This window comes from Symsagittifera roscoffensis, chromosome 1, assembly GCF_963678635.1.
Source record: "Symsagittifera roscoffensis chromosome 1, txSymRosc1.1, whole genome shotgun sequence".
Classification (NCBI taxonomy): Eukaryota; Metazoa; Xenacoelomorpha; order Acoela; family Convolutidae; genus Symsagittifera; species Symsagittifera roscoffensis.
In genome coordinates this window covers 38072880-38099014 of record NC_087062.1, presented here as the reverse complement: position 1 = coordinate 38099014, position 26135 = coordinate 38072880, and the positions used below count along the sequence as shown (strand labels likewise).

The following is a 26135-nucleotide window of genomic DNA, read 5'->3' as shown; positions in this document are numbered from 1 at the left end:
TACCCTTCAACAACAACCCTACCACCTTAATACCCCAACCATAAACCAAATCTCCTCCACGATAAATTCATCCAACCCCCCTACCCCTACACCCTCTTCAACTTATACTGAATCACTAGCACCATCATCCACATCAACTGAATCTTCACTCAACACTAATAGAGCTTACCGCACTTTTAAAAGAAAGTTCCCCAACCATCCTTTCCCAGCAAAACCAGGAACAGCCCGTGAATACATCAACCACCCCAAGCATACTAACACAAAAGAATTTTTAGCCATCACCTTACCCTCATTCCCACAATACACCTTAAACACCCCCCACGACACTAACGAAACACGCAACTTCGTAGATGAATACGTTTTAATGCCTACTCTCTCTTGGACCTCATATTATCATTTCACTAACCCTCTTTGCTTACCTTTATCTAACACTCACATCGATATAGAGCGAAATACGGACATGCTATATCGACTCACTACACCACTAACCGCTAGACAATTTACTTACGTTGGATATAAAAAATCACTAAAAACACACACTGCACCTAGAGCTAACGAATATACACTCGAATACTATGATCACAACATCATCAGAGCTAACCAAGATCAATTCTTAGACGACGATCGCTTCGCTAATCCACAAATTACTGAGAAATTTTTCATCAAGACACCATATATATTTACACTAAACATCTTCGACCGAAAGTTTGATCACATTATTTCAGAAGCACTAACAGACACACAAGCATACGAAAGTTTTAAAGAACGCTTCCAAATATTTTCACTAACCTTTCATTTCCTTGCACCACACGAAAGAGATTTACACTGCTCACACGATATTATGTTGCGCACTAAACAAACCCACACATATAGTTATTATCGTTTCATCCAAAATCACTTTGACCTACACACACCCTCTAGACAACCACACCATCGTTTTCAATTCATTAATTCCAAATACACTTCACCATTTTTCCTAAATTTCACATATTGTATTAAAGACACTAACCTCCATGGTATTCTTCGTAATTATGACCCCATAACCCAAATGTACATCTTCTGTCCCATCACCAAGACCTTCAACGCCGAAGAATCCCGACCCTTCCTTATCCCGCACGAGTTTGTACAACCCATAGAAATCCCAATTTTAGAATTCATCCATAACACTAAATTCAATCACAAATTATATAACTTAATCCAAAACACACCTTATGAGTTTGCAGTTGGCACTGAAGAACTAACCACTATCAAGGCACTTCAATTGCTTTGGCCACTGCTTCAAACTAAAAATATCATCCGCATCTTAGCTAAACTACTAACAACTTCAGAACTAATTCACGACATCTTCCCCCACGGTTTTTTCCCCGACGACTAACAGGTAAGTATGAATTAAATGAATATTACTAACTAATTAAAATATTAAAAAACTCACCATACTTTATTCATGTTTTCTTTAGATTTTTAGCCTTCATCCGACGATCACCTACAAAAACCACAAAAGACAAATAAAAATCGCAAATTTCATCAAACAGATTTCGAAAATTCTATTAATCTCTTACACTTATAAATTTATAAATTTAATACCAATGCAGTAAATTCATTTCTAAAATTTTCCCCCACAAGCAGTAAATCTAATTATGATGAAAATTTGTATCTTAATATTCCCCCATGACTAGCAGTAAATTTCTAAATTCTATGCAGTAAATTAATAAAATGCAAATGCAGTACTAACCTTTTGATATTTTCATTCATTCATACAGAAATTCTATCCACACTCGCACAGCTCGCCCACGAAGAATTGTTTAAAATAATGAATTTCAGTTTCAAGTTTTCACACTCAACAACTCTAACATATAATAACATGTTTCAAACTTTCCTTTAGCCCGGTTGGAAAGGAATCATATACTAAACAAAACTAACCAACGCAGCTTACTAAATACCACAAATCATAGAATAACAGCATGACTTAGAAAAAGAAACCAACGGTACCCAAACCGGATTAACCCAGTTTAAAACTGGATAATTTATTCTTTTGAAGACTATTATAAAGTCTAAGAAAGAAATAATAAAACACAAAAAAGTCGAAAGACAAACCCATACCACAAACAATTTGATTTTTGAAAAAAGGACACAACCAACAAAACATAAGTAAGACCACAACAAACTCAACATAAAACGTTGTCACATAACAGGACCCCTCACAAAAACCGCATGAAATCATACTCCCACTCCTGGCCTAACCCACCAGGAAGGACGTCCTGAGCATGCTCTATAGCCGGCCTAACCCACCGCGCTACATCCACGCTTTGTGACCACACCACTATTTTTAATAAGAGCTACTCAAGTGTGAGTAACTCTTCAAAATAACCGAACTAAAACAAAAAGCTTTTGTGAAAACAACTAACTAAAATCATTATTAAAAAATATTAAACTAATAAAAGTTTTATAAAATGTAAAATCACATGATGCAATATATAGATCAGAATACAACACCAAGGACGAACATCAAAAGACAAGACGACCCCACTACACTCGAGAGAGAATGACCAACTACAATCGATATGCCGCTCACAATCACAACTCAAAGGATTTAGAGTACGACTTGACCTCGCAGAAAAGGACTTCATTGAACTAGACCAATGACCACCTCGATGTTCAAGTATACGTACAGATCCGAGTAACCAGGCATCCCCTCCACGCACAATCTCCACGCCATTCCCAAACTAGATCATACACAAAAGAAGTTCTCCACGCAGAACAGAAAAACCTGACATAGCAAACCATTCTGAAATCAGATTTGAGTTTGTTGCAAAGACGTAGTCGTTGTCACTAGAAGACACAACGTCTTATGTCTGTAACTCCAGCTTCCTGGAACTTCCCTAACAAAAGAGGAAACGGAAGAAAATTATGATGTTCGCCAAAAACAAACGTCCATCATCCATCCTTCGAATTGCAGAAGAACTATTCTAAAAAACTCTGTAAAACCCGGATGGGTGGAACCTGATCTAAACTACATTTTATGATTGGATAAATTAAATGTTTTACCAATGTAAAGTATTTAATATTAACCAATCATGATCCATCTAACTAACAACCCACTTATTTGTAAGTGCTGAAGTTACTTGTAATTTCAGCACCAGAGAGATTTGAATTTAACTTAGAAATTAGTTGGACTCTCCCGAGCACTTCAGCAGCCGCAATAAACCAGTATACCCTAGATCTATTGAGCCTAGCAGAGACTAGTTAAACAACCTGAGACTAGATAGTATAAGAGTAAGATTAGGATCGGTATTAGACTAAGAAGTTGCACGAATCTATCCGGCCGAAAATAAGATAGCGTGACGAGCAGACGGTGTACCCTATCCGAAATTACTCTATGAGTTACACTTCGGTCCTAACTCACATAGATTCGAATTTCCACTCAATGGACAATTAGGGTAGTCAAAGAAGTTCGTCAACTCCGTGCATTTTCCTTAGGAAAAGTGAAGATATATCTCGGAAAATTTGAGTTGACTTCTTATTAAACTCACTGTTTGACATTCAAGTGTTGATTTTACTCTCAAAACCGCTCGGGGAAAATCCAAAACGTCATTCGTTTGCTGCAAGAAATAACATACCTCTGCTTGAAACTCACATGCAGTCGCTCGTCTGGCTTAACATTTTCTTTCAATCACTTCTTCTCGGTGATTGACGCTGAAAAACTTTAATGCAAATCCGATAGTGAAGTTTTGACGCCTTCAAGATTGATAATCGGATCATATAAACTGATCGGATGAATTTTATCCAATCCCTATGCTTGAAAAAGCAAGTTTATACCCACTTCATGACTCAACCAGATTCAGGTAGGCTTATATACTGCGTACTGGCACACGCATGTACTGCTTGTTCGTTAGATCGGGCTAGGCGGACCATGTGTTAATCACAGGTTTTCAAAGGCAATTCCAGTCATCTATGTCCAGAAAAATCTAAGCAGTTATCATCGTTTCAAATTAATGGGGGGGAATAGTTTTTACCTGTTTCTCTGTTTGTACCACGACAGTGGAGCTGAACGTTTTGTTGTGAGAAATATTTCTCTAAATAATAGGAAAGATCTCGAAAGGGTTTTGGCTTGTGCCTGCAGCGAGAAAATGATGCTAGTAAACGATACAAAACCTCTAAATTATTCAGCTTGTTTAATCAATTGAATATTACCGATCTCTATTCATCTAAAGCACTATCACAAGGCTTGCCCAATTGCTACATCCTAGAACAAAATCAGGGTTAGAAACTGTTTTGAAGATAAACATAAATCGAAACCAAATACTTGGATAATGGCGATATAAGAAAGAGGAGACATCTGGTTCGATTAAAATCATAGTCATGAAAGAATCTATGAGATTCAAATGATTTTTTGTTTTTCAAATTTACTGACGTCGCGATTGCCGGTCTTTTTTTGCGCCGCCTTTTTTTCCTAAGTCGCGCGCCTTTTTTTGTCTAAGTCGCGCGCCTTTTTTCCCGCGACTTAAGAAAAACTGGCTGCGCGGATTTAAAAAGATACTTGAAGCGATGCTTAAAAAATTGATGGCGCGAATCAAAAAATATTTTGGCGGCACGACTCTAGACAAAACTGACGACGCGGTTTAGGAAAAACCTGACGCCGCAACATAAGTGAAGTCTGGCGGCGCGATTTAAGACAAAAATAACTGCATGGCTTAAGAAAACAGTGACCTTGTAACTAAAGAAAAGACTGGCTGTGCCATTTAAGAAAGCATTTTTGCGACACAATATAAGATAAAAACAGAACGCAAGGAGTTAACAGATTGAAAATCTTTCAAAATGTTTGGGTTGATTAATTTTCATGTGCTGGAAAACTTACCCGCATCCAGTTTCAAGCGTTAATAATTGATTATATTACGATTTTAGTACCAGTTTTACTAAAATTGTGAAACAATCGATTTTAATCAATTAATAATCGATTATAATCTCTCTTTTTTGAATCAAATTATAATTAGTTATAATCCATTATAATCGATTATAATCGGTTATTTATTCGTCTATTTTTTGATACAATTATAATCGATTATAATTGATTATAATCCATTATTTTTATTCAAATTTCTATTTCTTTAGTTTTGCACAAAAATCCATTATAATCGATTATAATTGATTATAATCCCTTTTATTTGTCCATTTTTGTCTTCGAAGTTGTATCTAAATTGCTTATATTTAAGCTTTTTGTAGACGTTGGTTCCTATGAAAAATGAGACAAATTTTTAAAAAGTTTTCTAATCAGTTCAAATTTATAAGGTTTTTTTTTATTTTTTGCTCATTAGAGTTGTTTTGTGATGCATATTTTAAGCTTTTTTAACCACCAAAACATCAGCAAATTGATTTAGTTACATGATTGATATGAAAGATTTACTTTTCATCTACCGCGGGAACCTTTCCAATCATATGAAGGATCTTTTGTTTCGTGGTAAAACTTTGTGTTCAGATGAACCAAAATGTTCAAGAGATCTCTCTTTTAGAGATTTTCTTATTGACACAAAAATAATAACCCATAAGATAAATTCGAATATAGTTTTGAATGGACAAAATTTCGGCAAAATAAGAGATTATAAGAGTTTTTATAAGAGTTTTTATAAGAGGGGTTTTTGTAAGAACTATAATCAATTATAATCGATTATAAGAGACTCTAATCTTTTGGAAAATATCACGATTATAATCAATTATAAATCCTTTAAACACCTAATTTTGGTAATTATAATCAGTTATAATTGTCAAAAAAACATCATAATAATCCATTATAATCAATTACTTACGCCTAAACTTGGATGCGGGTAGGAAAAACATTTTTCGACTGAGATGAGCAGTCTGTTCTAAAATGACAGCAAATCGGAATAGCGAGCCATATATGCTTATTGCGGTTCGCGCAGACAAAAAGGAAACGAAGTGTGAGTGTTTGAGTTGAGTGACGCCGCTAAGTAGAGGTACAAGACACTGTGTGACGAACTATTTTATCAGAACATATATGAATGCAAAACTCAGCTCTGATCGTTCAAATTAAAAACCGACTCGATTGACTTTATTATTGGATTATTATGATGATTTTTTGACAATTATAATCGATTATAATTACCAAAATTAAGTCTTTAAGGGAATTATAATTGATTATAATCGTGATATTTTCCGAGAAATTATAATCTCTTATAATCGATTATAAATGATTATAATTGATTATAGTTCTTACTAAAAACCCTTAAAATCAATTATAATCGATTATAATCGATTATAATCTCTTATTTTGCCCAAATTTTCTTATATTCGAATTATGGGTTATTATTTTTGTGTCATTAAGAAATTCTCTAAAAAAGAGATCTCTTGAAGACTTTGGTTCTTCATCTGAACACAACGTTTTACCACGAAACAAAAGTTTCATAGAGATTCTTTCATCTGAATGGAAAAGTTCTCGTGGTAGATGAAAAATAAATTTTCCGAATCATGAAATTAAATCAATTTGCTGATGTTTTGGTGTTTAAAGAAGCGTTTAAGAGTTTAAAATATGCATCACAAAACAACCCTAATGGGGAAGAAATGAAAAAAAAACTTATAATTTTGAATCAATTGGAAAACTTTTAAAATATTTTTCTCATTTTTTATAGAAACCAATGTCCACAAAAAGCATAAAATATAAGCAATTTAGATGCAACTTCGAAGACAAAAATGGACAAATAAAAGGGATTATAATCAATTATAATCGATAATAATGGATTTTTGTGCAAAACTAATGAAATAGAAATTTTGAATCATAATGGATTATAATCAATTACAATCGATTATAATTGTATCGAAAAAAAAGACGAACAAATAATCGATTATAATTGATTGTAACGGATTATAATTAATTATAATTTGATTTTAAAAAAAGAGATTATTATCGATTATGATTTGATTAAAATCGACTGTTTCTCAATTTTAGTGGGACTCTTACTAAAATTGTAATATAATCGATTATTAGCGCTTGAAACTGGATGCGGGTAAATAAAGCATATTTTTGTAAACAGTGCTGATTGGAATATCGTGATGAAACTAAAAAAAGTTTGAAATATCAAATGCATTTTTCTCATTTTGGGTTAAGATTAGAAAAAAAGAGGAGAACTAAACTATTTTAGAAATGCAACAGAAAAAAAACTAGAGATAAAAATCGTATAAGAGAATACAGTTTTGGCTGAGAGCCAGAACGTTATCAAAAAAACATTTTACGTCTTTTACGTTGGCTAAAAACAAATTCAAACATCCTACGCAAGCTTTTGGAAAATTTAATGTTCTAGAACTTGTTCGGTTATGTGAGAGATTTTTTTGATATAATTTTCTTATCAACTAATTTGGTAGTTCTAACGTAGTTCTTGATTTAAAAAAAAGGGTTATAAATTTTAGGGAGCAAATTTCCTCATAATAGTTTTGATGAAAATCTAAGCAAATTTTAACCCTTTCCTTTTTTGTGTAATCTTAACCCAATTTGAGAGAAAACGCGTTTGAAATTTCAAATTTGTTGGTAGTGTCCGGTTTATTTAAATCAGCACTGTATAGCAAAGTATTACTTAGTCCGAAAAGTACACTTCAATTCAAATTTCATGTTATTAGCGCGTTAATTGGATGAAATAAGCTATTACGGCTTGTCACTCAAAGTTGTCTCAGCGTCAACAGACTTTACAGCCGATATTTTAATTCAGAGGATACAATAAAAACGGAGGAAAAAACATATTTTCAAAAAGTTTGTCGGCTTAGAAAATTTAACCGAGCGTTCTGATAAAACAATAAAAGGAACTTACTTTAAGTCAACTTATAATTGCCTATCCTTATCAACCAACTTGAAATAAAACGTGATAAAACATTACAATTATAAAATAATTAAATAATAAAAATTTGAATCTTCAAATGAGAGATGTCAAAATTATGCGAACTTTCAAATGTTCATTTCAAATCTGCTATTTTTCTATTTCAGTTTGTTCTGAAATTCTGCAACTTCTCTGCAGATACTTATTGCTAGTGTCTTTTTTTGTTTTTCCTGTTGGTGGTATTCTTTAACGGGTCTGTTGATTTTGCAAAGTTTCGCTTTTCGTTGCCCAAAGATAGGTTTGTAATCACAACATTCCATTTTGCACTGCCTAGAGATGTTTTCTTTTGCAATCAAAACATATGCTCCTACATATATGTGTAAAATATCTGCTCAAATAGTAATCCAAATTACAAATGCTAGCATTTTGCAATTTAAAGAATTGGGTTGGGTAATTGCTTAAGGGTAAAATTGAATGAGGGCTTTGACTTTCAAATAAAGAACTAAATTTAAAAATTGAAGCAAAGAAATGGGTACGCCAATCGCCAACAGAGGTGTTTATATAGGCCACAACTTTTACATCCCCATAACTCAACAAAAAATGATCACTTGTGAGATATTGTTTAAATTTTGAGGTAAAGCACATATATACTTGTTTGATGATAAATTTTTGTCAAAGAGGGCTAGTTAATGGTCTGGAGAAAAAAAAAACCACCCCGAGCAAAATCATTTTGTTATCTTCTTCGAAAGTCGGAACAAAAACCAGGTCGTGTGGCCAATAAGAGGTGCAGTCATGATTAAAAAACAAATCCATTTCGCGAAGAAAAAAAAACAGTTTTTGCGACTAAAGTGATGAGCCTAGCGAAAGAAACATGTGGACTGCAATTATTGAATTGTAAACAGGAAGTACGGAATATCGAGCCCTATAATTCTGCATTCGCGGAGCACGGCACTAAAGCTTATGTTTTTCTTGGTTTCAGAAAAACAATAACTTGGTCTACCTTGACAATTCAAAATACAAATCAACATATTTTCGAAAATAATATTTCCAAAAAATCGGTGTTTCAGCTTTGAGAGTTCAATTTAAATGGTTTATTGCCATAGCTTTTTAATCATATCGCGAAGATAGTCGATAGAAATGAGCATGATATATCAATGACAACCACCTTTACTTGTTCAGATTAACCCTGCTTCAACACCGGTCCTTAATGAACCTTCTTTATTGAACGGTTAATAATTCTCTCATAAATTGAAAAATATTTTTGAAACTACTGTGCCGGCCACTATAAAGAATATTTGGGCTAGTATTTCAATAAAAAAATACAAGTAGCCCAAACAGACCTCAAAAAAATCTCACTACATCATTTCTACAATGCCAAGAGATACACCATAATAATATGATCTCAGTCATCAATTTTGGCAGAATTAACAGCGCTGCAAACAATATTCCATGGTTATCGAGAAAAATACGAACGGAAATTTTTGCGTTTTGCTGGATGTCTGTTTAAATTAGAGCATCAAAAAAATTTCAAAACTTCCGTGGACTCCGCGTACAAATACCTGTAACGTAAATTTTGTCGAAACAAACATAGTACGAACAAATGATAAAGCCGGATATCAATATCTCATTGCTTACCCGGATCGGTCTGCCAGCAAAAATCAGTACTGTTTCAGTGTAAAAGTTGTAACTTGCCCTAGCAGTACAGTCTTCTCAAACTGAAGTTGGCTGAAATGTCTCAGTTTTATATTGGCTAAAGTAACTGTTATATTTTAGCTGAAAATCTCAAAATGATTTTGTCTGAAATTTTCCCCTCTGAAACGTCTAAACACGGAAAAAACCAGTGAAAGAAGAAAAACAAAACAATTACAAAACTTTTTTTTTCTTTGACAATTTTTTTCTGCTACTTTCAGGAATTTATTTCAAACTATTACGAGGCCAATCTGTGCTATGGATAGGCGCACAATTTTGTGTCTGTATCTTCCTGGATTCCATAGACAAATCTTTAAACGTGTTTCAAAAACTAAGTGGATTCCACTCACAACATTTCCGTGGACTTCGCGTACAAATACCTGTAACGTAAATTTTGTCGAGAAAAACGTAGTACGAGCATGCGTCCCATCACAAAAACAACATACGACTATTGCTTGCATACGAATATTAAAAGCTAGTGATAAAATTCTTATCTATTGCATACGGAATTCAAAATGCGGAATTTAAACGCGGAATCCACAAACAAATCTCAAGACATTGGTTAACTAAATCGGTAAATCAGTATTTTTAGTAATTAGATTTAGAGTGTTTGGAAAAACAACGCACAGCGCATTGCCGAAATAGGTAAGTATTGGTAAGTATTGGTCATCAATTCCAAATACTGGTTTTGAAACATAACACCGAATAAATTGTGTTTTAGAAACACAACGCAGTGCATATCGCCATTTGGCATATTGCCATCTATCCCAGACACTCGACAGTTTTTGGGAACTCGTCAATTCCAAATAATGATTTAAAAGATTCCGATTCGAGTAAACTCATGAGGGCAGCACTTGAGATGAGTCGAAGATGAAATCAAACCATGAGGGCAGTTTTTTTGTTTGAATATATGATGCTGCATCTTTCTGAATAGCTAGCTCACAATTAATTAGTAAACGATTTTTATAGCTCTAAATGTCTCAAATTAAAGAAATCTGGTTATTTTAAAGGGACCACTCTACCATATTAGTACCCCTTTTGTGGAGAGTTTGACAGGAACTGAGATCGAAGTTTGGTTTTGAGATCGAGGTTGGTCGTGTTTGACAACAATTGAGATCAAAGATGGGTTGACAGGATTTCAGATCGAAGTTGAGTTGACAGGAATTGAGAACAAACGTTTGGCATTTCAACTGGCAGTTGATCAAGGTAGTAAATGCGATTGAACTTTCTCTTGACCAGCTAGTAAAAAAAAACTTGAATTTTAAACGCTATACTACGTATATACATATAAGTAAGCGAAATTCGCAAACAAAATGCGAATTCCACCTACGATTTGCGGATTCCGCTTACAATATGTGGTTTCCACCTACAGATGCGGAATTCGCAACAGCTCAAATTAACTAGAGTACACATGTCTTATCATTTGTTTGTGGATTCCACAAACTGTTCTGTTTTGCGCAAATACGGCTCGGATTCAGCAAATTTGCCCATTTCTGGAGAAAGTTTGAGTGGTACAGTGTTTTAGGTATTTAATTGTGGAATCCAAAACAGCGAAGAGGATCAAAGAAACGTAGCAATGTTGCGGATTCAGCGAAAAATCTGATTTTGGCCTGTTGTGGAATCCGCTTACAATGCAGAGAATGCACAGTTTGGCCTCGTAATGAAGTTCGAATTGATTCCAGAAAATAAGTACGTGTCGTTGCAGTCGAAAAAATTGTTACAATACTATGAAAGTACCAAAATCATCCTGCAAATCATTAATAACCGCGGTTTTTAAATGGCAAAAATTAGTAAATTGGTAAAAATGGCAACAAAAATTTTTTCAAATTTTATGTTCCTTCCCACAGCTAAATATTAGCTGAAAACCACCTAAAAAGACAGTTCTTCTGCTAAAAAAATAGACATGGGTTAGCAATGGTAATTAGAATGCTCGAACAATTGAATTCGCCCGGAAATACGGCAAATTTTTGTAAAAATGTCAAAATAGTTTGTTTTTTAAAAAGTTGATGCACCACGCTACAGTTTAAAATTAGCTGAAAACCACCTAGAATCGCAGTTTTGGTTTCGCGAAAGAAAAGAAATGGGTTAGTGTTGATAATTAGAAGGCTTGAGCAACTACAGTTGTCTGTAAACACGGCAATTTTCGTGAAAAATATTTTTTTTAAATATGTGTTTTTATAAGTTTATTATTTATTTTCAAAAATTGATGCAACCCCACAGCTAAAAATTAGCTAAACACCATCTATAAATTCAGTGATTTTGCAGTAAAATGATATTAGTTGTTTTTAGTTGGAAGGCTTGAGCAACTGAATTTGCTTGGAAAACGGAAAACAGCTGTTTTATTATAATAAATTGATGGAACCCCACACAACCAAAAGTCAGCGCAAAACTTATAAAGTTATTGGTTCACTTATTTTTTTCATATCGAAATATTTTGGATGTATATTAGGAGTCGTGGGATCGTTAGCGGTTTTAGGGGGGTTGCGAGAGGCGATCGCCGCCCACCCACCCTCCTCTGGGATTCGACGCTCTGACTACCCAAAGGATACACCCGTTGGTACTGTTTTAACACCTTCATTTTTGGGTGGCTAGCCTTCATCGCCAATATATACTAATTTTGATAGGGAAGCGCGCGCCAAAAAAAAAACGCAATTTTTTGGTCAAAACTGTTCAAAAAGAGCCTAAGAATGCCTTTTTTAGCCTTTTATTTAGAAATTTGCCTGAGGCACAAACATTTTGGCCAAAACAGGATGTTTTTAGTGCTTTGGGAGAGCTCAAAAAATCTATTTTGGTCTATCTGAAAAAAAAGTTCGACAAAATTTTCAGAATTTTTTTGAAAATCCCCCAGCCCTCGAAAAATGCCTAGATCCGGCACTGCTTGGGATGGTATGGGTGTAGGTTGACGGCATGTTTTTGAGCCAAGAGAGGACTTTGAAACATTTTAAAGCCTGCCTTACTTTCTAAGTAGCATCTAAAATTGATTTTTTAAGTTCGAAAACGCGATCATTTAAAACATGAAGGTTTATTCTACAGAAATTCTACAACATAAAACATTAGAATTGATGTTTATTAGAGTAACCACATACTTCCGCAAACTCTTTTACACTTGCATTTCGTCCATTTAGTATAATGACGCTTTCAAGGAGAATCTTCTTTCTCGTTTGCTTTTCAAGAAGCACGTCAACCAAATCCGAATCGTCGTAATTTAATGCAAAGTGAAGCGCATTTTTCCCCATGCATGTCTGAAGCAGCAACTTTTCCGGGAACCCAGCTTGAAATAGAAGTCTGAACACATCACGAGGGCAGCGACAGTAGCTGACAAGACAGAGTAGCGTAACGTCACCTCTGTTTAACAGAGGGTACAGACCCGACAACTCCTTCTTTTTTTGGTCTTCGAGGTCCAGTCTGAAATCGAAATGACAAATGTGACCAGCAGGAACACTCAGTTGCTGCACAATAGGCACAGAATATTTCTACAACCACTTTTTTTAGTTTCTATTACTCACAAAGAAAGAAGGAAATATGGCATAGAGTGCTTTTTATCTTCGTGCGGTTTTATGTGCTTCAAAAAAACGCTCAAAAATTAGTCGTACTGGTATAATTTTGAAGCCATTTGAGTCGTGATTTGGATACCAAGCAAATCAAAAAATGCTTTCACTGCGCCGAGAAAAAAGGCAGGTCAGAATTTTTTGCTGTTTATACTCAGTCTTTCAACATCTATGAAATAGTTTTTCATGGAAAAAATTTCAATAGATTTTTAAAATAAAAAAACTAAAGAATCTGAAACTCTTCTGCATCCTACGCAAAGTACAAAAATAGCTTAGCAACGTAGTGAAAAGTGGATCTAAACTTTTTTTGATGAGGGTGTGAAATAGTTAACTGCTATTGAGTTTCTAATAAACAAAAATTAAAGTAATGAAATTTATGTCAGTAAGAAGTTCACATTAGTTAAGATTCGATATGCTTGGTCATATAATTCAAAAGTAGATTGCAACGGAATTTTTCAACAAAACAAAAGCGTTAGGTTCACACGTCAAAGTTTAGTTCAACAATCTGTCAAGTTTGGGATACCTGCCCCAAATTAACAACTCAGAACAATTTTTTTAAACTGTCTTATAAAATGACGTAGACTAGTCTATGTTTCTATCTAAGGCTACGCAGCGTGACACTTCCCCCTCTAGGGAAAACTTCCAGATTGCAAATTAGGAAACTGTATAAATATGAATATAATTAGGTAAGTTTTAGACTTTCAGTTTTCGTTAGATTTTTTAGGTAGACTCTAATTTTTCTTCTCAGTGAAGTTTTTAACTTCAGTTCCTCTGGCGATGCTGGTTTGGAGTCTCTGATTCCTGTTGTGTTCGCTTCCGAAACTTCCTTTACTAATATCTAACTGAACTGCCTAAAATTGCATCTGTCTTTTATTTCTTCCGGGCGATCTAGAAGATGTTTACATGTTGTAATTTTGGTCCTGACTCGATTTGATTGAGCTTGACTCCGGTGAGATGGTTGGTTTTTAGAATGTTATTGGGCTCTGTTGAGATTTCTTGTTCGGTCCAATGACTAAATCATCATCCGGCGATTCTGGTGCTAATTCTGAAATATCTGGAATGATATCTATTTTTGGAGGAGATTTAGTAATCATAGGCATAGACTTCTTGACAGCAATAGCCTGTTTCGGCAGAAGCGAGCTATCCACTGGGAATTGCTGGTTGACTCTCTGATTTGCATCCTGCTGATAGGTTGAAGTTGGCTTCTTGGTTGCCATAGAAAGACGAATAACCCCTCCGGAACTTGCCGATAAACTGGTTAGATCAACAATCGGGTCCGAAATGTGCGACAGCCCTGGAGCTTGGATATCTGCTCTTTTCGCTTGTTTTGTGACTATAGCTCTGAAATTCGAAGTATCGCAAAAACTGATGAATAGTTGTGATCTTTTATTTTGCTAATAACTTCAGTTTAGATGCCAGACTTGCAAGCCGGGTATCTGAAACTGTCGGTGTTGAATTGGGATATGACGCCGGTGATATGTAAGATGTAGCTGAAGTGTCTTTTTCTGATGAAGGATGTGATTTTTCCAATTGGACCATCTTCCCAATGTTATCACATGCTTCAAACAACTTTTTGATTGGTTTAATATTAAATTTTTCATCAAGTTTTGAAGGTTTGGGGGCTTCTGAGGATGGGTGTCGTGAAAGGAAATCGACAATACCTAATTTAGAGCCTGCAAAATGATTGACCTCGAATTCAAAATGTAACAGCCAGTTCACTCGTCGTAATAAACGAGATTGGTAAGATATATTTCCTCTGTTCGTTTTCACAGCTGATACGATGGCTTTTTGATCGTTCAAATAACATTTTAATACTTCGAACTTATTACCTATTAAATATTAGCGCAGAACTTATTACCTATTTTAGCACAGGACCAGACGAACGCTAAAAGCTCCAACTCGTTTGTGCTCTATTATTGCTCTTGCATTTTGAGCAGTCTTGGTGCGAACGAAAATGCTACCCATGGGTTGGATTGGATTTTGAAGAGCAAAAAAAGCTCAGCAAAAAATGACAAACTAAAAGAAACCTCGTTTTATCTGATGAAACGTATATCAAATTAATTCAAGTCTCATAACACAACCTTTTGCTTCTAGTTGAAATCCATCGTTGCTCTCAGCTTTCTGGAAGATGTGGTTGCTTTTTGTTCAAAAATCTAGAAAGTTCTCTTTAATCAAAACAGCAGAACGATTTTTATGCTCTCAGGAACTTAATTCCTTTAATGCCGCGATTCGTTCGTCACTTTTAGATTTTACCTTCTCGCCCTTACAATATCAACTAACCTGTCAAAGATATGGAGTGCCCACTCTACTGCTTTGGGATCTCCAGTATAGCATGCTGCATACAAAAGACGCCCCCAGTTTTTGATGAACATCTTGAATATCCGTGATCCTAGTCTCTCGAAATACCAGTCAACAATAGACTTGTAGTTTCCAACAATTATAGAAGCCTCCGCCATATCTAATCACACAAAGAAAGTTTGTCTGAAAAAGAAACATACGACAGGGATCGTCGTAACCGTAATACGACAACTCCGCAACAAAAGACGAAACTTTCTCTTATCAGATAGAGTGCTAGACACTAATTCATGCGCATACACTAATCGTGTCGAATGTAAAATGAAGCAGAGCAAGCGGCCGCTACTTGCCAATGCCGCGTTCTACACTTATTTTCAACCTTGCAAATTGCGTCTTTTTCCTTGAGCTTTGATTGTTGTGTTTTGTTGCGAGTTTTCGTGGCAGCGATCGTGGCAGCCACCCTTTTTACACCCAACCTTTTTAAGAGCAGCTATAAAATGACGTATAGTGTAGAAATTCTTTGTAAATCATTGGTGTGGCCTAACCTGATGCTTTTGGAACGGTTTCCAGTCTGTCTAAGAAGGGGATCCATTCTGCCATTATAGAGTATGTAAGCAACTGAATGAACTGTTTCCCTACACGGTCAGACATCACCTTCACAAACGCATCCGTTTTTTGACCATCAAAGGCCGAAATTATCTTTTGGATCGGGAGATGCTTTTTTCCGTCTTCACCTGGATACAAGTCCAGAAGTTTCTCAAATAGCGTCGTATTGGAATTCATTATTGAAATCTGGAATAATTTTACCACAAAGTCTCTAGTTTTTTTGTCCCACTTACTACAAGGCTGCAGAAAACTGAGATCTATTTGGGTGTGATTAGCGGCATCAATCAGAATGTTCTCCCAATAACATTCATTTTCTTCTAGAAAGTTCTCAATTCGCTTGTAAACAGAATCTGCAGCAAAGATGCAAACTTCATATTGCGCTCTTGTGATGGCCAAATTCAGGACTCCGAAGGTCCTCTTGTCATGAATTTCATGAGGCAAATCATCTACTATGATGATTACTGACCAAGCCTCGCAACCAGTATAAGGCGCTGAAGTGAAGTTTGTTCGAGGAGATACTATTGTAAGTTTGACTAAAGGTTCCGATTCAAATCGTTCTTTCCAAACTTCTGGCTTATCGCTAAACACGAGTGCCCGTCTATTTGAGCCGTAGCATAGTCTTGTGTTGTTTTCGTCATTCAAAACTAAATCAGCAGCTGAGGATATTTTTTGCAGAGCAATTTTTGTTTGTTTCGATGTCAAACATCCAGGAATTCGAACACTTGTCCGAGTAAAATCTTTGGACTTATGTATGAAATTTGTGGAGAAAGTGCTAATGTGATGTGCACTTCGGAAAGAAACATTGAGGGTTTTGATTTGGAAATTAGGAAGCATCGTTTTTTGGCTGAGCTTTTTCTGCACTGTATGTTGACCTGCCACGAGGTTAGTTATCCAGCATTGTTTGGCATGGTAACAGCATTCAAGATATCTCATATGAAATTGGTCTTGCTCCGTTAAAGTGTCAGTTGATTCCAAATACAATTCGTCCATTAGTAGTATAGATTTATGCAAGTCTGTCACAGAAAACTTTGAATCTGGTAGGACATTGACATGGCTATGCTCAACAAGTTGATCTCTAAGAGAAATTATTGAGAACAAAAATTTTACGGAAATCGCAGCAAAAACTTCAAATAAACTTGTCATTTGTTTGTACGTAAAAAATCATACCAGAGATTCGGGAGTTTGATAAACGGTATATGATTTTGGAAGTAGGTTAGGATTAAGGAATTGGAAGTGTGATAAACGGTATAGTGGGATATACGAAGAGCTGTTGACATCGGGTCAGTTTGCTGGTTCTCCCATAATCAAAACAAGGGAGATATTTACCCTAAATTTCCGTCTTAATTTGAGTGAATAAACCGAGGGAGCAGGCTTACAATAGCTTATTTCAGTGGCTTGCAATGACTGAATTCAACATGTAAAAACTTAGTTTCACTCGATTAACATTAGTTTTTTTTAGTATTTTAGAGCACCTTTGGAATCAAAATTTTCAAAAAAATCAGAATAAAATGCAAAAAAATTGAAGAAATTTTTTTCTGATTGTTTTTTGTTTTTCTGGTCATGTTTCTTCAAAATTGTTTTTCAATTTGCGTATTTTACTATGACTGTCGAATATACTTAATCTCCAGTTTTTTTTTATCACACCACGCCGGAAAAAAAACGACAATAATTTGAAAAAACTTTGCTGTATTTGTTAAGACTATGGTCGGAACATTCTGTGCTACTTGGACTGTAACCGGCTATCCTCGTTCTTATTTGTGTTCACTTTAGAGTTTGGCTTTCCGGCCAACTAGCAATCTTTTATTTTGACAAAAAACGCCTCTGCGAAAACAAGAACTATTAGAGCAGAACCTTGTTTTCTTTTGATTCTAATTTAATGAACAGCTTAATATGGTTTGTTGTCATTTCGTTCAACTTGTTGAGCGGCATATGAGCTTCGGCTATGTGCGCTAATTGGTCCAAAGTAAAAAACTTCAGTTTCTTTTTTGCTTCTGGGGGAATATTTTGACTTTCGGATAAGTTGACAATTAACTCCTTGAATTCCGTCTTTTCTGACGGGAAGCTTATGATAACATGTTTGACATCATCTTCGTTCACTGCTGCATAAAATGCTTTTGCCAGCAAAACTGCAGTTTTTCCCGTGCCAGGTTCTCCAACCAGGAACATTTTCTTGGGGTTTTCATCTAGTAATCTGTGTTGCTGGGGACTCAGTACGATGTCAAGATGTGAAGTGCCAGGTGCTGCATTTTTGATTTCTTTCGAAAGTCGGTCATCGACTCCTAGGGGGCACTTGACGGGGAGATCTAGGTCCGAACTTGGGTGACTATTGTCAAAGTTGAGTAGATATGAGAAAGACAAAATGGCGCTAATATGTTTTATCAGTTTACCACTTTCCTCGCTCAAACTCAAGTCTCGCGCAACGTCAGAGCTGAATAAATCATCGGTGCTCAATGCAGACACCTGAAGTTGAAAATTTGCATCAAGTTCAAACAACTTTAATACAGGAGTGCTTATTGTATGATTGAGTATATCTGCGTTTTCGCCAGTCATTATCAAGATTTGTTTATTTTTCATAATTTTCAACTTCTTCAGTGATTTAGTTTTGTCAATGCTCTCCTGAAGGGCTCCTTTGGTAGTATTTGTGAAGACTATCACTAATCTAACTGATTTCTGGACAACTTCTTTCAATTCGTCATCGGACAACTTCGAAGTTTCTCTGAGAAAAAAGTAAACAATTTTCTGCATCATGTGCTTTTGCCGCAAACTTTTCTCATCTGATAGCTTGTTCATAGCGGTAGATATTGGCGAAGATGGATTTTTGCTTCGGCCCACTTCGAAAATAGTGAACAAGCCATTGCCCACTAAAAGCCAATCAAATTCGAAGAAACAGTTGCAGGGTTGTCTCAGCACTTGGTTCAAATGGTGTTCCTTGTACCCATGAATCAGCAGACCTCTAGGTTTCTTCAAATGCGAGATCACTTTTTGCTGGAAATCTTTCACTTCTCCCAAATAAAGATTGGCTTCATCTGAAAGAGAACAATCGATTATTTTTCCAAGTAAGTTTTCACAAATTCTGTCGAAGTCGGGCAACATTTCTAAGCAGTTTTCTGTTCGAGGGAAATACGTTTTAAAAAGATTAAGTGTACACTCTATGTCGTTGAGAGTGATTGGTTTGGAGCCCGCGCAATTGAAGAGTCTTCGTGTTATTTGGAACCTGGTCTCGGAGGGAACTTTAAAGACAAGGGCTTGAAGCAGACGATTTGGGGAAGAGCAAGAGTTTATTGGTTGAAGTAAAATTTTGCGGCGAACTTCAATGGAGTCTTTGTTCAAAACACAAGCGGCTCTCATTTCGAAAATTGAGCTCTTTGAATCATTGGTAAGATGATTGTGCAGATCTTCGGTTAATTTTTCAACAAAGGCATCATTTTCTATCTTCGCTTTTGACCAAACGACGAAATTAATCGGTACTTGATCTGGTGATTCGTTAAAATCAAGAAGCAGATTTTCGAAAACGGCCTTAATTTCCTTCACATGTGATAACATGGACATTTTCGTTTGCTCAAAGGTATTGTGAGTGACATTTTCGATTTTTTTAATTACTATTATGCGGTCCATGTACGACCCCTCGGCTGTTGGAATAAAGAGATTAGCGAGTGGGAAGGCTTTGCTGTCGTACAGTTTTCTGTTCATATCGTAGATTTCAATCTCCCTTTCATCTGAGGGGAGTTGGTTCAGATAATATCCTGGTATGCGTAATGATTTTATCTGCTGAACAGAGAAGTTAACGCTACCGGAGGCTTCGAAATTACTCTGATTGTCGAGACTTTTGAAACTACGAGGTAAAATGGTAAGCTCATCAGATGGAAATTCGGTTCTATTCAAATCCGAAGCCATAACTAGCAAATTGAAATCGCTCTATTTTCAGGCCAATAAATATGATAATTTATTAACTTCCTTCAATTTTCGTTATATATTAGACCCAATAGCTTCCGAGGTTCTTGAGAGTGAAACTATTTAGCTTAGGAGAACGTTTTCAGTTTTCGTACGATTCTCGCTGCTTCACAGAATTGGCTCCCGTTTTGGGCCGAGAAACAGAAACAAACGGAGAACAGTCTTTTTTGCAGGTAACATTAGAACAGTTGGGTAAAATATTTAATCTCAACGGTTTGCTTAGAGCTCTAATTTTTCCGACTGACACTTAGGTTATCTGCAGTAGCAAAAATGAATTTCGAAAAGAAAACTTGAAACTTTCAGATTTTTTTTGCGTATCTTCTTCCCGACATGCAATGCAATGTCAAGGACAAAATGATATGTTCATTATTCAGAAAAATGTTATTTGGACTATTTAGTTTGCTTCAATAAAATTCGATTGTTTTCTGAGCCGGCATAATTTACGCTTTAATGTTAAACAAGAGCATTGATTATCCCACCAAAATTTCCAAATTGGACATTTTCGAGCCTCCGTAATTTTGCGAAAAACAATCTCAGGTAAAATATGTTTTTGATTTTAAGCTCAAAACATCAATATTTTTAAGCTTTTTAAAATCAGTCAAAATCTCCTAAATACAGTTTCAAAATTTGTATGGAGAAAAAACCATCCCGTTAACAAATTTTATATCAGTTACCTCGGAAATCAGAAAGTAAGCAACGCTACTATGAGCAAGGTTTGGCACAATTAATAGTTTGCCACTAATTGCTGGAAGTTCTATCTTACAGTTTTCATTGCAAACTTCTGTTAATTGCAATTACAATAAATGTATTTCTCTAAGTCGAATTATTTTGGACAACTGATTTTTTTGCTCTGCAGTTAGCTTTTGGTAACCTCTGACAACAGTGTAATAAAACAGTTGAAAGACTCACGAAAACTTATTAATTTTTTAAAACTGAAATTTGAAAATGGATCTTACCTTTTTAGTCCTCTGTATAAATTTGTTGAGCGATAACTCGTAACAATTAACGATTTGTAGCAAACCTAAATCCATATTCGCACAGGTTCTATAATGAAACTCAAGGTCAAAACATAAAGCCGTGGAAAATTGCACTATAATTTTTCAAGAGAAATAAGGTTTTCTTAAAAATATCAAGCAAAAAATACTGCGCATTTAAAAGTCTCTATCCGCAATGAGGTTCCACTTTTGTGGTCAGGAATTTTGCCATTATAATTGGTTATAATTACACTTTGGGACCACACAATCGATTGTGATCCATTATATTCATTTTTTTTCCAAAATTTTAAATCGGTTATAATCCATTAAAAACCATTATAATGGATTAGAATGGATCATAATCTGTACAAAATTTTCGCATTAAAATCCATTATAATGGATTATAATGGATCATAATCTGTACAAAATTTATGGTCTACTCGAATTCTAAACCTACTTAAATTTATATCGTTTGCTTAATCCCATCTGCCATCCCAGGTTGACCAAAAACGCTAGTCTTGCCATTTTCATATAAGGAAAGTGCTAATCATAAGTGACTGAACAGAAGTGACAAAAACCATGGTTTACCCAAATTTAGAGTAACCAAAAATTTGACCGTCTTGCATTTTCATTGCACTGGAAACAACCTAACTTGAATAAGAGTAATTTTTCATAATGATTATTTCTAAAATTTGAATTTTTAAATTATCAGACAAAACGTGCAATACAAAAATTGCAATAAATTATCAGATCAAGGCACACAAAAACGTGCAATACAAAAAAAAAACGAATTTTTAGCGTTTTAGAAAAAAATGTTATCCAGAAACGGAAAAAATTCCCATTTTTTGTGTATGCAGAACTACGTTATGCAAACAAAAAATCAAGTTTTGCGTGCAAAAAACGTTTGTTAGGAAAATGTTTATTTGAGTACAAATTTCGATTTGCGGTTGAAAAAAAATGAAAAAACTTCTGGAAAAATTTCAAAATTACTTCAGAAAGATTTGTTTTTGCCATCAAAAAAATGCTGGTCATACAATTTCCATATATGCTAAAACAAGAAAAAAGTTCTTTGAAAATTCGATGACACCATTTTAGCAAATGTATGAAATTTGTATGACTAGTATTTTTTCAAAGACTTTGTTGATTAGCATTTTCGGTCTGTGGAGGTCAACCCAGGATTCTTTTTCTCCACTCATGTTCACCCCTTCCCCCAATTTATTTTTCCCCGTGTTTATACCCCCCTCATCCTCCTTAATTTACCTAAACCAAACCACATTCCACAGTTTAAGCCCTCACACCACAGTTTAACATCCCTTCCCCAGCTTACTCCCCCCACAGTTTAAATCTCCTTCCCAGTTACCCCCCCCCCCCCCCCCCGTTAACTTCCCTCCCCGGGAGTCCCCTCTCACCCCCACCTTTTACTCCCCCCAGTTTACCCCCCCCCCCCTCCCCTCGCAGTTTACCCCCACCTTGCCGAACTCTCGGAAACCTCCTCCACCACCAAGTGTTGGTGGTTTGATGGTGAGTGGAATAGGTGGTGAGATGGGTGGTGGGTGGTAAACGTTTGTAAAGGGCGTAATTTGGGTGGCAAATGGAGGAAGTAAGACTGCCAGGCATAAGTATGGGGTGAATGAACAAGGGCCTGTGATAGACCAAATAACAAAACAATGAGAAAAAATAATACAACAAAATTTACAAGCCAAATGTAAATCTCAATTTAACGTTTGCAGTGTTCAACTTTTGAAATAATACAGAACATTTTTGAAAAATTCGGCTCTTGCGTAAAAAAAATATGCATCGTAGTTCATTATGACCCATTATAACCCATTATAATTCAATCTAATCCATTATGGTCCGTCATAATCCATTATAATCTATTATAATGGTTTAAACTGATTTTTTTTGTTCAATTTATTAATCCATTATAATCATTTTTATAAATGTTTTATAGAATCAGACCATGAAAATCCATTATAATGGATTATCATACATCGAACCTCAGTGCGGGTAGATCAGATTTATGAATTGAGCAGTAAATATTCCCGGTTAGATGTTAATTGCGAAGAAGATTTTTCAGGAGGATCAATCTAGTACATTATATGCAAAACTCCCGCAGAAGAAAATAGTTGATCAAATGGCAAATAATACTGTTAGAATTACAAATTTTTTTGTATGATTGAATTTCTTGTAGCAAACTTATACAAAACTTCCGCTTCATTGGGCATTCTTATTTGAAACAAAAAATGCTACGACGCATTCTTATTCCAATGAATGAGCGTTTTTGAATGTGCACTGGCTTAGCATTGCCACAAAATACCAAGTGAAGGGCATAATTATTCCGACCATTAAAAATGGGGATCAACTTTGTTTTAAGGTTTGTTTTAGTTTTTTCTTTTTTGTTTTACTTTTTGTTTTCTTCGCAAAATCAGGTGCCACAAAAATGTAGGAAATTGGTTGATTGATATATCACCATAAAGCCCTTTCAATTGTGATTTGGACGACATGTAACAATTTTTTCAATGTTTTCTGACAGTGTCACGAAAAGCCGATTTGAAGTTTATGCCTTTCAATCGAGTTTTGAGCGATTAGAGCAATCGAATAACGTTCATTTTATTTTGGTACCTAGAAAACTTGCTTTAACTAAACGGAAAACTGGTTTAAGGCGGCGTTTGTATATTTCTCTCATCACACAACGCACAAAAACAACACTAGATAGAGAAAAAAAAACAATTTTATTTGTAGTTTTCTTATCGTGGTCGGAACATTCTGTGCTACTTGCACAGCAACCGGCTATCCTTGTTTATATTTGGGTTTCTTCCTAAGTGGAACCTGATCTAAACTACATTTTATTACTGGATAAATTAGATATTTTACCACTGTAAAATATTTAATATTAACCAATCATAATCCATCCAACTAACAACCCACTTATTTGTAAGTGCTGAAATTACTTGTAATTTCAGCACCAGAGAGATTTGAATTTAACTTAGAAATTAGTTGCCTCTCCAAGAGAACTTCAGCTGCCGCAATAAGCCAGTATACTCTAGATCTATTGAGCCTAGCAGAGACTAGTTAAACACCCTGAGACTAGTAGATATAAGAGTAAGATTAGGATCGGTATTAGACTAAGAAGTTGCACGAGTCTATCCGGCCGAAAATAAGATAGCGTGACGAGCAGACGGTGTACCCTATCCGAAATTACTCTATGAGTTAACCACCTTCGGTTATAACTCATAAGCTGTTTTTTGTTCAAATATAAACACTTTTGGTTTCACCGGTCAAAAATTAAATAACTTAAGTCGCATTGGTCGAATTATAAGGTCGTAGTTGCGCCTACGGAAGGCTTTGGCATCTAGCTTGCGCTTACTCCGTTCCCTCCACTGCGCAAACGTTGGGCATAACAAGAATAGTGTGTGCGAACAGTGTTAGTTGTCGCTAATTTATCTCGTCTGTAAACACAGCTATAGCTAGGTTATAAAAGACTGCTTTGGTATAAAATATATTATCCAACAATTTTCTGCTTTGTAATCGGATGAACAATGGATTTTTGACAACAAAAAGCTCAATTTTGAAGTATAAATCTACTTTAAGAATTAACGAAAGAAGTTCTAACGAAAGCTATAAGTAATTTCTGAAGTCACTGTGACTCAACTATCTACCAAACGTGACTGAATTTGAGCGTTGTTTAAAAATGGTCATATTTACCACCAACAATTACTTTATTCAACGATGTATGCAAAATATTATACCTATTCACCTAAGATGATCTGGACTAGATTGCTGCTATATTTAGTAAGCACGTCTACTGATTGTATTTTTACAAACGTTTTGGTAAAACGAAATCAAGACGCGGACGCCCCCCCCCCCCCCCCCTCAGGGATTCGACCCCCTCCCGACCCAAAGGGTCCCCCCTTTGGTACTTTTTAAGAAATCGATTTTTGGCCGACCGACCCTAAAATTTTTGTAAAGGCGCCTTTGGCGCCAATATATACTAACTTTGAGGGGGAGCGCGCGCCAAAAAAACGCGATTTTTTGGTCAAAGTTTTCCAAAAAATGCCCAAAAACGGCTTTTTTGACTTGTTTTTTTCAAAAATTAGCCTGCGGCGCAGAAAATTTGGCCAAAACAGCGTCTTTTTAGTGCTCTAGGAGAGCTCGGAAAATCAATATCTGCGCCCCCCCCCCCCCTCGAGAAAATCCTAGATCCGCCCCTGGTTGTGACAAGATTTTCCGAGATTTTCCGAGATTATGGTTTCAGCAAAAAAAATACCTCAGATACTTGAAAAAGCAGTCGGTACACTCCGAGTTCCAACTTGATTTTAGTAATTTTTGAGTTCTGTCGCTTGAAACTTTCCGTTTAAGTGAGCTAATAGCCATCTTTTTTGCTCCATATTATCGATTCAAGTTATCAGTAAAACTGCTCGTAATAAAGGGCAAAACCTTGAATTTCTGACTGTCCTTCGTTGTCTATGAAGTTGTATTTGATTTCAAAAAAAGTGATGGAACTTCGCAAAAATTATACATTTTTTTTTCAGTAGCAGGCACATACACTTGAATACACGCACACAAACACACTTTACCTAACACATGTCAAATATATTGGCACATTTAATTAAATGTTGATACAATGATAGATTAAGTTAAAAAAACGTAACTTGAGACAAAGTAGCTTGCCTCGTTGTTACGACCATTGAAAATGATAGGAAATTTGTATTCGCATGTTTTGTATGACGCAAACTCAGTTACCACAAATAATTATTGGAATTGATCAAGTTATCTATCATTTACCACTCTTTTAATAGCGATTCGAACGCTATTAACAAAATAACAAAAAAAAAACAATCCCAGTGTGGAGAAAAACCGGGTCGAAGTTTTTGATTTTTGTCTAATTTTGAGCGAGTAAAGCGAGCGAGCATGCTTATGTATGCTTAATTTAGACCGCTTACAATATCTTATTTACACTTAACTCGGTAACAATTTTAGTTTAGCTCAAGTATAATTAGATTTTTGTTCCGACTTTTGATACGAAAGTAACGGAATATTTGTGCTCGGGGTGGGTTTTTTTTTTCTTCAGACAAATTTCGACTTTTTAACCAGCCTTTTTTGATGGAATTTTTTTTAATCATTCGAAACGTATTGTTGTCCTTAGCTCAAATCTGAAAAGATATTTTACCTGTGATCATTTTTTGTAAAGTTACGGGGGTTTAAAGATTGCCATTTTGGCCAATTTGGGACAATTAACGCGCGATATATTTCGC

General features: G+C 35.5%; 2 protein-coding genes across 7 annotated transcripts in view; both read right to left on the bottom strand.

Annotated features, from left to right (window-relative positions):
• The window catches only part of LOC134844082 (protein YIPF6-like), a 509298-nt gene that overhangs the window by 410108 nt on the left and 73055 nt on the right, over positions 1-26135 (bottom strand). The window lies entirely within an intron of this gene.
• LOC134843983 (uncharacterized) lies at positions 12513-24540 on the bottom strand. Of its 6 annotated transcripts, none has more exons than XM_063860404.1 (6): positions 24248-24540; positions 20863-20996; positions 17871-19723; positions 15895-17009; positions 15335-15512; positions 12513-12911 (listed from the first exon to the last, which is right to left on the bottom strand). In XM_063860404.1, coding segments are annotated over exons 1-6 (3633 nt in total). In that variant the 5' UTR covers positions 24249-24540; the 3' UTR covers positions 12513-12559. The 6 variants fall into 6 exon arrangements, with proteins under 6 accessions (XP_063716474.1, XP_063716509.1, XP_063716517.1 ...); XM_063860439.1 differs by having other exon boundaries at positions 20863-20950; XM_063860447.1 differs by having other exon boundaries at positions 24392-24540.